Consider the following 16,021-nt stretch of genomic DNA (forward strand, 5'->3'; position numbering starts at 1 on the left):
CGGTGCCGGGCCGGGCCGGGCCGGACCGCACGTGGGTCCGTGACGGCGATCGGGGCCGGCGGGGTTCGGCGGCTCCTCCTCCCCCGGCGCCCGCCGGCGACTGGGCGCCGAGGCTGCGGCGGGCGGCGCGGGGCGGGGGTGCTGCCTCCTGCGCGGCGGTGCGGGGCGGTGCGGGGCGGTGCGGGGCGCAGCGGCAGCGGGGCCGGCAGGCGAGCGGCCCGCGCGGGCGAGGGCGGGCGGCGTCGCGGGGCGGCGGCGGGGGCTGCGGGGCATCGGCAGGGGCTGCGGGCGGGGTCCGCGCCCGCGGCCGGCAGCGCTCTCTGCACCTCAGCTGGGCTTCGCCGGGTGCTGGTGGTGCGCTCTCCCGCCGCGGGGCTGCACAATGGCAGTCGTTCAGTAGGATGGATCCTGCCGTGGCTTTTGTTCTGCAGATCCACCCATCCTCCTAGCAGTCAAGTACCAGGCTATGGTTTTCTCTCTGGGGATCTTTCTTCCGCGTTTTGCCGGTGTCTCCGATGAGGTTTTGGCCTCAGCTGGGATTTCACTATCTTACTTTTCGTTTGGCTTCATGCTGAAAAAAGGGATTTCTTATATTTACTCTCCACGCTTTTGGTTATAATCCAGTGTTGGTCTAGGGGGAATAACCATTCAGCCTGGCTGAAAAAAAAGCATCCATTGAAAAGTCTCAAAGAAATATACCACGTGAGGAAAAAAAACTGGGAGAAGAACGGAATATAATCGCTTTTTCTATGATAAAACTGGTACCCCTCTTCAGGAGAACTGGTCTCAATTTATTATTATGCAACCACAAGGATCTCTTCTTTCTCAGGGTGTATAAGCTGCTGGATTGCTTTTCGCCCAAATCAATGTGGTTTCTTTGGAACATTTTCAGCAAAGGATCGCATATGCTGCAGTGTCTTTGTGGCAAGAGTCTTAAGAAAAACAAGAACCCAACTGGTAAGCAATCCATTGCAATGCGCTGTTTTTATTCTATGCTAACCTGTCTGTTGCTCGCCGAGGTAGATCTGCAATCCTGATGAGGGGAGTAGGGGGGATATATAGAGGCCAGCACGGACATGCATGTGCGTACGTGTATGAATAAGCAAGGAACGGTTTGGATTAGCTTCAGCCACTGTCACCACCGAAAAGGGGAAAAAAAAATAATCAAAGGCGACCCTAGCCCAGCCGGCATCTCCTAGTTCCTATGTGCTATTTCCAAGGTGGAAACTTTTATATCACTACCCTTATTGACGGGAAGCCGTTAGACCCCCCACTCCCGACCCCGATGCAAGCCCCCCAGTCAGTTTTGGAAAGAGGAGACTGGCTCTCCTGTGCTGGTGTTAGCCGGCCCTGCCTGCGGTGGGCGAGTGTGACGGGGCTTGGGTCCTGCACAGCACTTTCTGAATAGCTTGCAGTATGTCACCCCACACGCACACACACCCACCCACCGCCTCGCTCTGCTTTCTAAAGTCAAGCCTGACACCCCTCGCCCCCGGCCTGGAGGCTCTACCTTATCACTCGCCCTCCGGCACTCTAGGCCGGGAGGGTGGAGGGGGGTGAGGGATGGGGGTGGACACTTTCTTAGGGCTTGTGCCCAGGTGGCAACTCAGCCAGCTATGCTGAGCGACCGCAGCAACACCGGCGGGTGGCTGCGCCGCTCCTCCGCGTATCCCTGCCGGGATGACCCCTCTGTGCACGCGCTGGTGTCTCTGCGTCCGTCTCCATGTCTGCCTGGCAATGGGGATCATGCGCTTCAGTTCAGCCCGGTTCCGAGGGGGAAACTTGCAGTACATTACATAAGAAATGCAAATGCAGGTGCTCTGGGCCGCCTGGTCTCCGGGGGTCACGCTGCTGCTGTTGCATCCCTCTTGCTCGGGGCGTCCGTGTGGCCAAGCCCGAGGCTTGGCGAGCAAGGTGGGCGAGGAGGGATGCTTGGCAGGCGGGGGAGCCGTGAGTTTTTCAGGGGAGATACCGGCCCTCCCCGCCGGCCTCCGGTTCCCCCCACCGCCGAGCTCGCTCCCCGCGGCCGGCAGGTTGTCTTCAAGCACTTGAGTGCTTGGGGAGGTGAGAGCCGCCGGAGCCCAGACTGTGAGGGGAGGGATGCCGTGTGTGCGCGCTGGTGTGTGTGTGTGTGTGCCGGCTGCCCTGCAGTGGCAGCTCCCGAGCAGAAGGCTCCTGACGCTGGCACTGCAGTGTAGTAGATCATAGGCTCTCGTTGCCTCTCTGACACCCCAACATCAACAAGCAGCAGCACTGGCAGCCCGCACCCCTTTCCTCTCCGGCAGTCGGGGTGCTGGCTCCTGCTCTGCACAGTCCAGGTCCGGTGCACAGCCGAGATGGGCACCTCGGTGGATTTACCCCTCCCCGCCCCCGCCTTCCGTTTACCAGCTCGTCTCGCCCCTTTCCCCCCGCCGCTGCCGCAGCAGCGAAAAGCAGCCACTTCTTAGCATACCAAAGAGGCCGAAATGCCCCGCCGGAGGCTGCGCTCAGCCTCCCGCAAAGTGCCCTTTGCTTCACTCCCCCCTTGGCTCTGCGGCCAGCCGGGGGCCACTTCCCTGCCGTGTGCCCCCGGGGACGAATGGAGCAGACAGGGGCAGGGCAGCCGGACACTTTCTCGCAGCCCCTGGGGACGCCCCTCTCCCCCTGCCCGGGCCACGCAGGCAGGGCCGTGACCGCGGGGGGAGAACAGAGCCACGGCGTGGCCCTGCCTGCCCTGCCCGCTGCTGCCGCCCCACAGCGCTGTGGTGCTCTGGGCAAGAGGCGATGTTCTGGAGGAAGGGATTTTGGAAGTGGGGGGCTGGTGGTTTCTAGACCTCTCAGTTTGCATACCGGTGGGAGAGGTGTATACCCCCCTCACCCTCCAGCCCTCCCCCAAGGACCAGTGTCCTTCCCTTGCAGAGGGGACGCTGTCAAAGCATCGGCCCCTGAAGCCAAGTCATGTACCTCGGAGTGCCAGGGGCCACAGCACAGCTTTCCACCTCCCCGGGGACTTTGCCGCACTTACCTACTCCCTCTGCACGGGACGAGTGCATTTGGGTGGCTGGAGTGGCACCGCCACCCTGCCTGCGGAGGGCTGACCTGGCCTCAGGAGGGCTGATCCCCTCTCCTGAAGGAGTGGGGGGAGCACGTCTAAGCAAGAGAGGTGAACGGGGCGAGGGGGATGGGGACGCGGACTGGGGGTCTGGCAGGTATGAACACCGCCGGCCAGGTCCACGGTCTCGCTCCCCGCCCGCACAGTTTGCGCTGCTCCGCTCCGGTCCGACGCGATCCCGGCTGAGCAGCCGGGACGCCGAGCCCAGCGAGCCGTTCCAGGGAGCGCCGAACTGCGGCTATCTGTCTGAGGAGGCTAATAATCCGCTTGGCCGGATTAGCTGGTAGCTCGGTCACAGGCTCTGTTGCTCTGACGGTAGATCATCTCCACCCAGCCTGGGGCAGCCTGCGGGAGCGCAGAGAGCCAGTGCCGTGATGCCCGACCTCCCCGGTGCCCCCGTGCTCCGGGCCGTGGGCCTCCCCTTCTGCGGGCAGCTCGGCCCGCGGGAGCCGGAGATCCCCATCCCCCCTGCGGCGTGGGGCTCCGCTACCCGCCCCCGGCCCCCTTTGCCCGCCAAACTTTTCAGGAATCGCTGGGTTTTTTAGTCTCAAAAGGCATCACATGAACGAGCAGCTGCCGCTGATCCAACCGTGCGGAAAATCCAGCAGGTTAGGCAGCTAACGCTGGCTGTTATTGCAGTTTATTCAGCTATTTTAGGCCTTCTGCACTTTTTTTATCCCTTTCAAGAGCTGGTCTATTTCCAGAAATGGGACTGGGTGGCTCCTTTCCAAATGTTCTTTGCTTTGCGTTTCCTCCCCACCGCTGGCTGCACGTGTGATGACCCCCTCCCGGGCTCCCCTGCCGTCCCCGGGGGCCTCAGGTGGCCCTGCCGGGATTACCGGCACCTATCGGAGCTCTAGAGTGGGGGTGGGGTGGGGTGGGTGAGTGGGGTAGGGAGGGATGTGGTGTCCGACGGGCTGTGTGCAAGTCTCTGGTAGAGTTGCATCAGGAGGCTTTGTTTTATTCATCACAGAAATGCAGCTGGCTGAAACCCTTTGGTTTCAAATTTCATATCCTGGATAGAGGAGCTGTTTTTGATTGCTACAATTATTTACCTCTTTACATTTCTTTATAAGGACAAAAACTTTGCAAATCAATAGGTGTGGCTGTGTTTTCAGCTACTGAATTTTTTTGAGCGTTCCTGATGGTACCAAAAGTAATGAAGTGCCATGTATCTGCAGTGTCCTGTCCAGCACGAAAATGTTTGCTTTTGTAATTATTTCCATCTAACTCTGCCCTTCCTGTTTGTTGTACACACAGAGAGGACTTCTCAAAGTGTGGAAAAAAGAGATTGTTTTTTCTCACAAAGAGTTAAAAGTTGCTCCAGACCATATGCCCTGAGCCATGGCTTGCAATAATATGCCATCCTGGTGGTTTCCCCACCACCACCTCCAGGCTCTAAACTGGGTTTGTTTAGTTTGGGAATGGCTACATCATGGGGAGGATTTGGGGCCTGAGAAGAAATGAGGAAAGAGGTTATCTCTGGCTGCCTTTTGAATCAAATCTAGCAAGTGAATAGATTTTCTTTTCCCCAGATGACAGCTGTTTGGGTGCCTATGGGAGATGTTTTAGTTGGCTGGAGTACTAGATGCCCCCATCACAGGAATTGCTATCACATTTCGCTCCTGGTGGCAACCCAATAGACAGGATGGATCAGGTTTCCTCTCCATTTACCTCCAAGGAGAGGCATCTCTCCAATGCAGTCACGGTTGTTGACAGGAGAGTAGATGGAAAATGGCATTACTATAAATATGTCACTGATAGAGGAATTTAGTTTAGGAAATAAGTATCAATCCCATATCAATCTCAAATACAAAACCTATTTAAAAAGAAATACAGACTGTGGATGAACTGGAATGTCTGCAGAGTCCCTTGTTAATTTCCTTCTCCATAAGATAGCTAGATTGTTATTTCATGATTGCTAACAATTTTGAAAAAGTTTCTAAGCGCAGCCGTGCAAGGATCTGTTTGAAATGGAAGCTTGGGTCCTGTCCATAAAACATAGAGTATGTGTCTTTGTCTGATTTCTAAAACAATTTGGCCTCCCCACTTTTCTTACTCATAGAAAACAAACATTCCAACAAAAGACAAAGGGTATTTTCCCTCAGTAAGATCTGTGGGATTGGGTCCTTGAAGTTTCTCTCATGTAGGTCTGAAAAGCAGCTCTGACTGCTTGAATACCATAATTCGCAATGGTAATTGAGCCGTGATCTGTTTCTCTTGCTCAAATGTAAAATTACCTATTTACATATATTTCACCTTCTGAAGTTTTGTCCTCTATGGAATACATTTCCTGAATTTATACAAATTTAATTATTCTTGATCAAATTAAATTGCATATTCTACTTATTAAGGGGTGAAATTTATGCCTGCTCATGTGTCTCCCTACTGTGATAAAATGTTTGCACCTACTTCAATGTCTACTAATGACAGGCCATTTATAAATGAATTCAAATACAAAAAAAGATGACTTAGGCTTAAGGAAAATACAAAAAATGTATTTACAGATACTATTGGTTTAAATATTTATGTGTATGTAGTTTTCATTTGAGTTTGATGTTTATCCTGCATAACCTTCTTGGATTATGTTAAGTATATAAATTTTAAGCTAAAATGTCTATTGACCTCAAATCTACATAAGGAGTGATTTAGATATTCAGAATTTGTCTCTTTGTAAAGGTTTTCTGTCCAGTAAATGCTTATAAAAATATAATCTGGAGAGTAGAGAGTTGCTTGAAACTGGAAACCAGTTTTTCAAGAGAACTTAATAAATCTAAAGAAACAGGAATCAGGGCATTACACTGACTCTGAGGTGGCATTTTTTAGATGGTGTAGGTTCACTACTGAAGTTTTCATAGAAAACCTAACATGTAGGATGAAACACTGCGAGTCTGGAATCCAGCTGGATAAATGAAGTGGTTGTGTGCAAATTAATCTCTGCTGAATATTTACAGATGTTTGCCAAATGTGCCTGTGAGCAGTGAGTCCTGCTGGAGCATGTTTCATTCAGTCAATGATGATCTTGTTACTTTGGGAGCAGTGATTTGTTTCTTTACCTGATTCTCTTCTAGATGGCTTTTGTGATTTTGAACACACTGTTGCTTTCCTTTGCCTTGCTTTCCTGTTTGTTAGAAATCACAGGCAATGTCTGAACATTGCACAAGTGTGCTGTTGGACCTTTTGTTTGTTTTTCTCATTTCAGTGAATGATAGCTTTTCAAAGATAAATTACTAGTTTACTGAACAACTTACTGAGTAGAAAAACATTGAATGATCTTAAAGTTTTACAATCTTTGTTGTGAAAAAAAATTGCTGAGACATAGCATGAGGCTTGATGTACAATTAATGTACCCGAGAGCTATTTGCCACTGTACAGAAAGAGTATATGTGTGTGTACAGTAGAAAAACAGTGTACCTGGAAATAAACTTTGCAGGACCATGACCAAGTTTCATTCAGAAAGAGCCTGCTTCTTCCACAGAATGTGCTTCTACTGTCATAACAAATGAAGCAACTGGGAAGAAACTGTTTTTGTTGGAGATCATATAATAAACTGCTGAAAAGAGTATATTCATCTTTAGACAAACTATTAAAAAAAAGTTATTGTATTCTTGAAGTGGATCTTTAGAGACAACCAGAAGTACTGAAAATAATAATTGCAAAGGGAACTAATGGTGTTTGGTACCATGATGGACTGAATGCCCAGCAAGAAAAATGTAAGTAATGTATTCTTATTAATATATTCTGCAGTAAAGGTAAATAGAGTGTGAATAGCTAACAAATTTGTTATTCAAAACAGGAGTACACTGACTCTGAAGAAGAACTTTTTGTGGGCAAAACCTCAACAATAATCAAGTGAAAGGCTTTTAATGTGTAGATGGAATGCAGGTTTGGTGTATCTGTAGCATATGCTATTAGAAGCACTCACATTAATAGTAACAAGGAAAGTAAATAGTTGCTGATGAAATAGCATTGAGAATTCAGAATAACAATACCTGTAGTAATATTCAATGCACTATTCAGATGAATAACACCTTCGGCAGTAAAATTTAATGCACTAGTTTAGGTAACATACTGTGGTGAAAATAATATTTTAATGGTTTTTGAGTTAATATTGAATGGTTGTGTGGGTCAGATGACAAAAGATGTCATACAGTTGCTAGCAGAAATTGATAGTCTAATTTTAATGTCTGTATTTTGTGTTTTCACTCTGACACCTGCTTATTTTACTTTTAACTGGAAACAGCATGAGGAATTGCACTGAACAAGTTTTAACATTCACATTCAGAAGGCAGTATCTTGGAAATTACGTGGTTTAATCTTTTTGCAGCACTAAAATGTACCTGGTCCCATCAGACAGTATAATCAAACCAAGGTTAAACATTTTAATTCAATTGGAATTGTTTTGACTTTTGTTCACAGACAGTGACACAAATAAACTGTAATCCTCTATGAAAAAATTATTCTAAGGAGGTTCTCAAAAAGCCTGTATTTTACTGAACTGGTAGAGGAATAGACTTTGCTGTTCACTGAAAATTCATCAAGTCATCCATGTTTTTTGTGTGTATGGTTTTGTCATCTGGAAGGATAAGAACACAGTGAGGATACAGAATGTACAGGACTTGTGCCTTAGCTCTTGAACACGTCCTGTCCCAATCTCTGGGCATTAGATGGTGTAAGCAAAAATACAAGATGTGGGGCAAATCTAGGTTTGATACTTCCCCTAATCCATCCTCTCAGTTTTCAGCTGTCACTTGTCTGTCTGAGGTCAGAGCTTGTATTCAGGCCACTGCATGTAGCAGCCTCTGAAAGAGCTACACAAATTTACTTATCAAACTGCATTTCTATTTTTGGGCATCAGAAAACTTTGCATGGCAGTGAGCTGCACGTAACCACGTACCATGTGGAAAGGACATGGAGGGGTTTGCACTTTCCGTGGGTACTTGGTTAATCTGTTGAAAAACAGAGGCTGACACTGCTATTCCTGCCCTGTGTTTGTAATTACCAATTACAGTGCTTTTCAGGTGAAGAGCACTTCTTTCATGGTCTCTTCTCCTTCCTTGAACTGTCTTGAAGTACTGTGTATTTCTATCATCTCAGTTCCCATGCAGTGTAACTTGCTTTGCTGAGGATATGAGGTATCTTTGGCTTTGGTGGACACAAATGAGGCAGCAGCTGACACATCCCTTTGAACACTCTGCTTTCATCCAGCTAAAAGGAGTTAATTTCTATGGATTTTCTAGGCCTATGGGATAAGGAAATATCTCCTGAAAAGGGCATGTTTTCACAAAGTCCTTTCCCTTGAGGGAAGAAGAAGTATATGACTCCCTCGAAGAAGTTTTAAAGAATTAAGTTCCAGTGTGATTGAAAACTAGAATTTTTTACCATCGTTGAATGGTTTGAACAGGAGAGAGCTTGCATATAAAAGCAAAGACTTCTATTTACACATGAATCTCTTGGTTCTCACCAACGCTAGCAAAGGAAATACACAGGAATTTCATTGCCCTTTAATGAGGTTTGAGCCGAAAACGTTAATTTAAAGAAGGCAAGTTTGCCAGACTTGTTACTCTTTCAGTAAATGTATTTCTAAGCATGTCCTCCTACATTCAAACAAAGTGTCCAGATTATACAGTTTGCAGTTCATGCTTCTCATTAGAGAAGTGCATTATGGAGCATTACCATTGCTCAGTAATTTCTACACGTATCACTCATTGCTGTATAGGCACATTTATTGACACTGCATGAGATGAAGAGGAACTACTAGTGCAAAACATAGTGGAAAATATAGAAAAAGATGTAGAAAAATTAAAGAAGAGCAAAATGCTTAAAAAATATGTTAAATCATCAGTATAGTAGTATCTTATAGAGTATCCTATCAGGAATACCTTAATAAGGCTTAAATTAATAGTAGTCCCTATTAATTCATAGTGCTCATGACACAAAAAGCCACTTTACCATTCTGATTTTCTTCCAACTGGAAATCGCAAGTCAAACCCAGAATGCTAATAGTTCCTGAGAAACTGAACCTAGATGTGATTTAGACAGATTATCCCACCAGGAGATCAACCCAAGATCTCAGATGTAAACTAAATTCACGATGTCTAAAACCAAGGTGCAATTTTGTGGCTTGGGTTCTTCCACCTTTCACTAAAATCCATGTTTTAAAGTAGAATTAACAGATAGATTAAAGTTTGTAAAACTTGGCACCCCTAAGAGATTTCTTCCTAGCCCCTTGCTGTTATAAATCTATGCTCCCATGTGAAGGACACTTTCTGCATCAAAAAATGTGGTTACACAGAGTTTCAGTACCAACATTTTCTGGTCTCCCGGCTTTACTCAGATGTTTATTATCTCTACAAATATGACCTTGATCTATTCCAAACACTGTTGTCTCCATTATTGCCTCTCACATCTCTTTCAGTTCTTTCACCTTCTCTTTGTGCAAGCATCTCACTTTAGATAGAATCTTTGAGGAAAATTGGCTCTTAATTGTATTTCTTTCAGGTATTTTTAAGTTCTCTGCACAACTTCAAATAAGTAGTTAGTGGCCATGAGCAGAATGACTGCACAGGTTTATTTTATTATTGAATGTAATAGGAGGTCTTATTTTGTTTTCAAACTGGACTTTAAACTCTGATAATGTTTGTGAAGTTGTGAAAGTGTGAGAGAAAGTAAGTTAAGCTGTTATAGTTTCCTATGTAATACATATATGTGTAAAATAAATCAGTTTATTCATGAGAGGAGGAATTTTCATCAAAGTAGTGGGAATGGAGTCATGATTTTCTGTTCTAATGTCTTTCCTCATTTCAGTTCATCTTTGCAGTTTATAAGAAATGATGTGTCTGAAGCATTACTGACATCAAGTGATGAGCCCAGTGATTTGTGTGCCACAGAAGATATTTTCTCCTCATTGAAAGTTTTCAGTGAAAGCATGTCTGAGAAAACATTGGCTTTTTTATCACTTCGACATTATGCATGTTGATTTTGACCATTGCTATGCACCATTGATGAAAACACAGTCTGGGGGTTTCTCAAAAAACTAAGTCAATATGGTGGTCTCGTTAAAAAAAAAACCAAAAGAAGGAGAAACTAAAAAGAATTGTCCTTAAGCACAATGAGAAAAAACATAATTGAATCTAAGATTATGAAAGTGAATTTCATGGTATTTTGTCTGTAGAGGTATTTAGTTAGGGCTACTAAGATTCTCTTAGATGCCGGATGAGAATGATTTTATTCCAGTTGTGCCAGCTGTTATGTGGGTAAAAGTGGAGGTAGCAGTTTAGGACCTTAAAACCAAAGCAAAAGTAAGCTGTATGTTGTGCAGGCTAGGTTAAAATCTTTTAACAAAGTATCAGGAGAAACAGCAAAATGAGGGTTTGTTATGTTTACCAAAGCCCATTTGCCTCAGACTTCTATGACTGTCTGGAGAAACTGTGGTCTAGGTAGGCTGCCAAAAAGAACACTTGTGAATAGACTTAAGACAGAAGATGAGAAGGTAAATACTAAGCCCTTGTAGTTACATATGCAGGTTAAGACATTGGGGGTGGAACTTGCTGAAGTTCGAACAAAAGTCAGAATGCGACGTTAGTACATTAGGTGAGATTTTTTTCAGAGGCTATGTGGATGATACATGAATAGTGTGGGATGCTTTCTCTCCCACTTATTCTCAGAGGGAGATGAAAAACCAGAATGATAAAAGAAATTATAAAGTAAATAATAAAGGCTTTAAAGGAATCTGTATTCATTTAGACAGGTTAGTGATAGAGAGGCCTACAGGAAGGCAGAATTTAGAAATTGTTTAAGCTACTTATCAATCGAAGAGCAAATAGATCTGAAATTTAAGGACATTTTCATGGAAAACATCTATTTCTAGAAGTGCTTCTTTCCCAAGGACATATCAGACAGTCATGTTTGAGAGTCTAGCTTCTCTCAATTTATTCCATTTATAGCTATCTTGCTAAAGGTGAGATATCCTTGTAAACGTTGCTTTGCTATTATAAATGAAGGTGCTCCCACACTCTCATGAATCTACCAGCTGTCACTGCACAGCTCTGAAGAAGTGGCCTCCAGGGTGACCTTAGGCTGAGTGTCTAGTGCCTCCTGCCTGTGCGCTGTCGCACCAATGCCCTACAAGCCGCCTGCCTGGCAGCCCTTGATGCTTTGGACCTGCATGGGTGTGTGGAGTCCTGTGTGTGTTCCAGCTGCCTGGGCTAACACCTGCCAGCCCACCTGCAAGAGAGATGTCACATGAGTTGGCTCATGAGGGTGGCCCTCAAGCTAAACTGAAGCAGCCAGTACAGTTGCCACAGTAACCGCTGGGGAGAGGAAATGTATTATCCCCCTCCAAACTGATTTACAGCACAACTTTTAAAACCTAGAGTATGTGCTTCTATGGTTCTTAAGCTTTGTAAATCTTTGTATCAGACACCATGCACTGGGTGGTACAAACTATAAGAGGGTACAAAAGTTCAATATTATTTTGAATTTTTCTTCCAGTAGCTTATTAAGTTCACAGTCGAACAGGCCAAGAGTGTCAGGTGTCGTTCAGACCTTGTAGATGACCATAAATTTGCATCAAGAAGCCTATACTGGAGATCTTCAAATAACTTCAAAGGGAGAGCCAGTCTCTTCTTCTTGTTAACAGATGGCAAGTCAGAATTGTGAGTAAGAACTCTCCACCTTCAGTTTGGCACTGATGTCCTTCTCCCACCTTACACTCCTCCTAGTTGTTCAGGAACATAAGATTGAATTTATACTGCTTAATTAAAAAGGGCCAGGGATTGATCCAAGTCCAAATAGCTCAGGCTGTGTCATGTCTACACTACTTACAGTTACCACCCTCCCTAGCACATTTGCCTTGGAGAGAGCTTGCTCAAGTGGTGCAAAACTGCCTGGGACTTAAGGAAGGGTGTGGGTGACCAGGGGTCTAGCACTTCTTTAATTTAGCAGTCTAAACATAGCCAAAGAGGATCAGAAAAAACCTGTCACTCCCACCAAAGAAAGTTAAGGGAAGCTCTGCTTGTAGGGTGATTTACTTGTGCCCCCAGCCTCAGAGGGGGACTGTACCTTGGCTAATAAAGCATAACACCTTCCTGGCAGGGCTATGGGTATATTAGAGCTTCAGTGGAGAGGATGAACCCCAGCTTCATCCTTTGAAGAAGGAGCACCTAGTAAGGGGCTACCTTGGTTAACCATGTGAAAAACTGGTGGAGGAAGGAGACCAGAGTACATCCACCTCAGAGTGAGTCTGGCAGATGAGCAGCAGAGATCGGAGTCTGCAGGGGATGAATCATAATGAATTTCTGAGGAGGGTGAACCAGACAGGAAGGGAGGCTCAATCTTGTTGGGGAAAGGAAAAAGAACAGGATGGAGCTCCAGGGTAAGGAAGAGCTGAAGGACAGGTGCTTTCCTCTGTCTCTAAATAAAACCTTTTTTTCTGCTGCTTCACTGACTTCCTTTCCTTCTCACTGACCTTAGAGATCACTCCTTCATTTTTGCAAGCATGTGCAACAAAACTGGTCATCTGAGTAACTTGTCTTTTCACTGCACACCCACCTTCTTTTTACTGAGATATATAGGCATCAACCTGCATTACTGCTGCACGTGCTTCTTGATCTTCCTTTAATTAAGTGTATATATTTCTCCCCACATGACCACCAGTCCCTCTCTTCCCTTACAGAGTTGTGAGGAGCATGAGTAAAGAAACATTTTTTTCTGATTATTGTTACTTTAGATATGTTGGCGGGCTACATCTGGTGACGGTCTGTGAATTTAAAGGATCTGGCTTACAGTATGACTGTATGTGTATTTTTCTTAAATTAATGAAAATTAGAAAGCATAAAGCAGTTAGCATTTGGTTCTTGGTTTGCTTGTGGTTTTTTTAAATAGTTTTAGGGAAAATCAGTTTACGGTATTTGGAATCCCTTGATTCTTTTCTTTAAGGATGCAAAGGGTGTGTTTACTCTTACATTTAATGCTAAATATGAGAAGGCTGAATTTAAATAGTGGATTCTCCACTTTTCTTTAGTTCCTTGAAATCCCCTTAAGGTGACTGTTCCTTTACAAGTTGAACATCTGAAGAAACCCAAGTATCACTGCTTGATCTGGGGCTAAGAATGATGTTGCATTTAACAAGAATGGAAATTTTAATGTTTTCATTGCTTACAATAAAAGCAATTATGAAAAGCTCCGATGATGAGACACAGTTATGTTTTGCCTTAAAATGAAGCACAATGAGGGGCTGTGTTCAGGCTGCGAGCTTCTTAGAAAAAGTTGGGATTTCTGAAAATGCTTTAAACACTCTGTAAATTTGGAAGTTAAGTAAAATCTTCTAAGCCAGTAAAGGCTTTTTATCAATAGGGAAATAAAAGACTTTCAGCATAAATACATCTCGTGTATTAGGTATTATGTATTAGGTATCTTGGAAACTGTTTCTTCTGTTAGTAGCACATTAACATAACATGTCTAGAGACTGTCATGTGGTTTGGCAGTTAAGACAACTTGGGCCAGACTATTTGCATTGAGGTTCTTTCCAGAAATGAAAATATCTTTTCCCCTCCAGGCTGGGGAAATAATTTTTTTTGCGTTTTCTCATTTAGAGTGTTTTTCTTTTTGGCATGCTAACTTAAAGGACCACCTTTAATTCTTCTTCTGGATGTTTCTTGCTATCTGCTTTATGCTGCAGTGCTCCATTGTCAGATTTGGTCATAAAGACCTCCAAAAAAGTGTTTTACAGGAGGACAAAGGGAGCATGCTCTCCATGGGACCATTTTTGTGATGGAAAGTGATCTTTGCTCTCAGGAAAAAAAGGGAGATGTTTCTAGGCCTTGACACACTGCTTTAGGTTTTTAAAATCTGGTTAGATTTAAATACTCAAATCTTGCTTGCTAATCCACCACTCCATGGTCTCTGTAAGAGAAGGTTCCTGTTTCTGTGGAAGACAATAATTTTCTTGTACAAATTTAATAGTTCTCTGCTTGATCTACTATTACTTGAATAATTCTTGCAACATCAGCCTCAGTCTCATTCATCTTCTTCTATTTTAACTTAGAGTGACTAATTTGCAGAACAAGCATGTCTTCCTTAGTTTACATTCAAGGGTGCTAACTAATCTAGTTAACAAACTAATCTGGGTCTAGAGAAACCAAATAAAACAGGCAGCAAAGGAACAATAGGGACTGAACTTTCCCCCTGACGTGGACATGGTCCTCTTGGATTTTCCTTTATGGAGAACTGAGCTTTTTCTCAGACTCATTATGTTCTTGTCACTGCTTGGTAAGATACAGGCAACAGTGAAAAACAGAACGAACTGGAGGTTACACAAACGGATTTCAGAAATCTCAGTGTGTCTTCAATGAAGGGCCTAGAAGAAAATTTATAAAATGAAAGGCTGACTTGGCAGGAATTTCTAATCCTTTTGAAAATACTTCTAAAAAAAGGAATATCGGAGAATGAAAGTTTAAACTGCCCACATTGCAGTATACAAATTTGTAAGCAGGGTCACCTGGTAGTCTCCTTGCCCCTGGTACGTGGTACTAATATTTTCTCACTCAGGTGTATGTACAGTATACTAAGTCCCTGGCAGAGTGCTACCCTTTTTTAAAGTTTGTTTGTTTGTTTGTTTGTTTGTTTTTTAAATTCAGTACAGAAAGATCTGACTAGTATAGAAATATGTGGTATTCAGTAGATCTTAGCAGGACTTTTCAAAGAATAGCACTAAAAATATTAATTCTTTTGAAGTTAGATATAATGGTGAGTTTATAAAGCTTCTGAAAGAGCACTGGTAGAATGGTCAGTATGTAAAATGCTGCCCAGTGGCCTGCAGTACTCAATAATTATGAATTAAAGGTCCATTACTGAAAAAAATATAAAAATTCTTCCTTTAAGTTCAGAGATATTCAACTTAGGAGGGCAGTTCAACCAAAAACCTCCATGATACTAAACTCAGTGTTCTTGATAGCCTCCGTGAGTGCCTGCTAAGACTTTTGAACTAAAAATACGCGACAGACAGCTAAGGTAGTGAAACAGTATTTTCTGTAAGGTTTATAGGAACCAATTATTTGCAATTTGTTTAAATTAGTGGTGAGCAGTTCTAGATTAACAACTGTTTTAGTGCTAGTAAGTAGGAACATCTGGAATGTAGCACTTTGCATAGGCAACTTGTATCTACACTTCAAGAGCAGCCAGATCTTTCAACACAAGGTGCTTTCATAGCAAAAGGGTGGAGCGGAAGCTTTCCTGCAGATATTTTTACAAACTCTTCTTTCTTTTTCTGCTTTGTTTAGAACTAGGCCACTTGTTACCACTCTTTTTTGAAGGTAATAAACTGCTGCTCTTACATTTCTTGGAATAATCCTGTTAAAAGGCACAATTTCTGTCAGAATATTCATGTCTGATGAGGGGGATGATTGCTCTTACCACTAGATACAGTTACCTAATTAGAGATTATTTTGTTTTAGAACTCCTTAACCTGTGTTGTTCTCTTCTTAGCCCACAGAGGACATAGAATCACAGAATGATTCAGATTGGAAGGGACCTCTGGAGACCATCTACTCTAACTCTCCAGCTAAAGCAGGGTCACCTAGAGTGGATTGCACAGGATCACATCCACTCAGGTTTTGAATATCTCCAGAAGTGGAGACATGAGCATGGGAAAATTACTTTTGCCAGTGCCATGACCTTTACTACAGCCCAACTACTTGTTGTCCTTCCTTTTCCATCTCTCTCTCCCTATCATCCTTTCAGATAAATAAAGAGTGAAAATCCTGTTTTACAGCACCCAGTGGGGAAATTCTTCCACCTGGGGATGGGACTTGGAGTAATGCTTCCTCGCTACTCTTTCCTCTTCTGTGGGTACAATACAAAGCTCGTGTCAGTTCACATCCTTTGCTGTAGTGTGGGGCCTCAGCAGCACTGTGTATTTTCGTGTATTTA

General features: G+C 44.2%; 1 protein-coding gene across 3 annotated transcripts in view; it reads left to right on the forward strand.

The window, feature by feature from the left end:
* Nucleotides 1-353: 353 nt before the first annotated feature.
* Nucleotides 354-16,021, forward strand: part of FGF14 (fibroblast growth factor 14) — a 400,255-nt gene continuing 384,587 nt past the window's right edge. For 2 of the 3 annotated variants that reach the window (XM_032678607.1, XM_032678609.1), the window contains exon 1: nt 354-957. In XM_032678607.1, coding sequence (XP_032534498.1) covers nt 750-957 — 208 coding nt within the window. In that variant the 5' untranslated portion in view covers nt 354-749. The remainder of the gene's footprint in view (nt 958-16,021) is intronic. The other variant, XM_032678611.1, reaches the window with a different exon arrangement.

Source organism: Chiroxiphia lanceolata, chromosome 2, assembly GCF_009829145.1.
Source record: "Chiroxiphia lanceolata isolate bChiLan1 chromosome 2, bChiLan1.pri, whole genome shotgun sequence".
In the NCBI taxonomy this organism is placed as follows: Eukaryota; Metazoa; Chordata; class Aves; order Passeriformes; family Pipridae; genus Chiroxiphia; species Chiroxiphia lanceolata.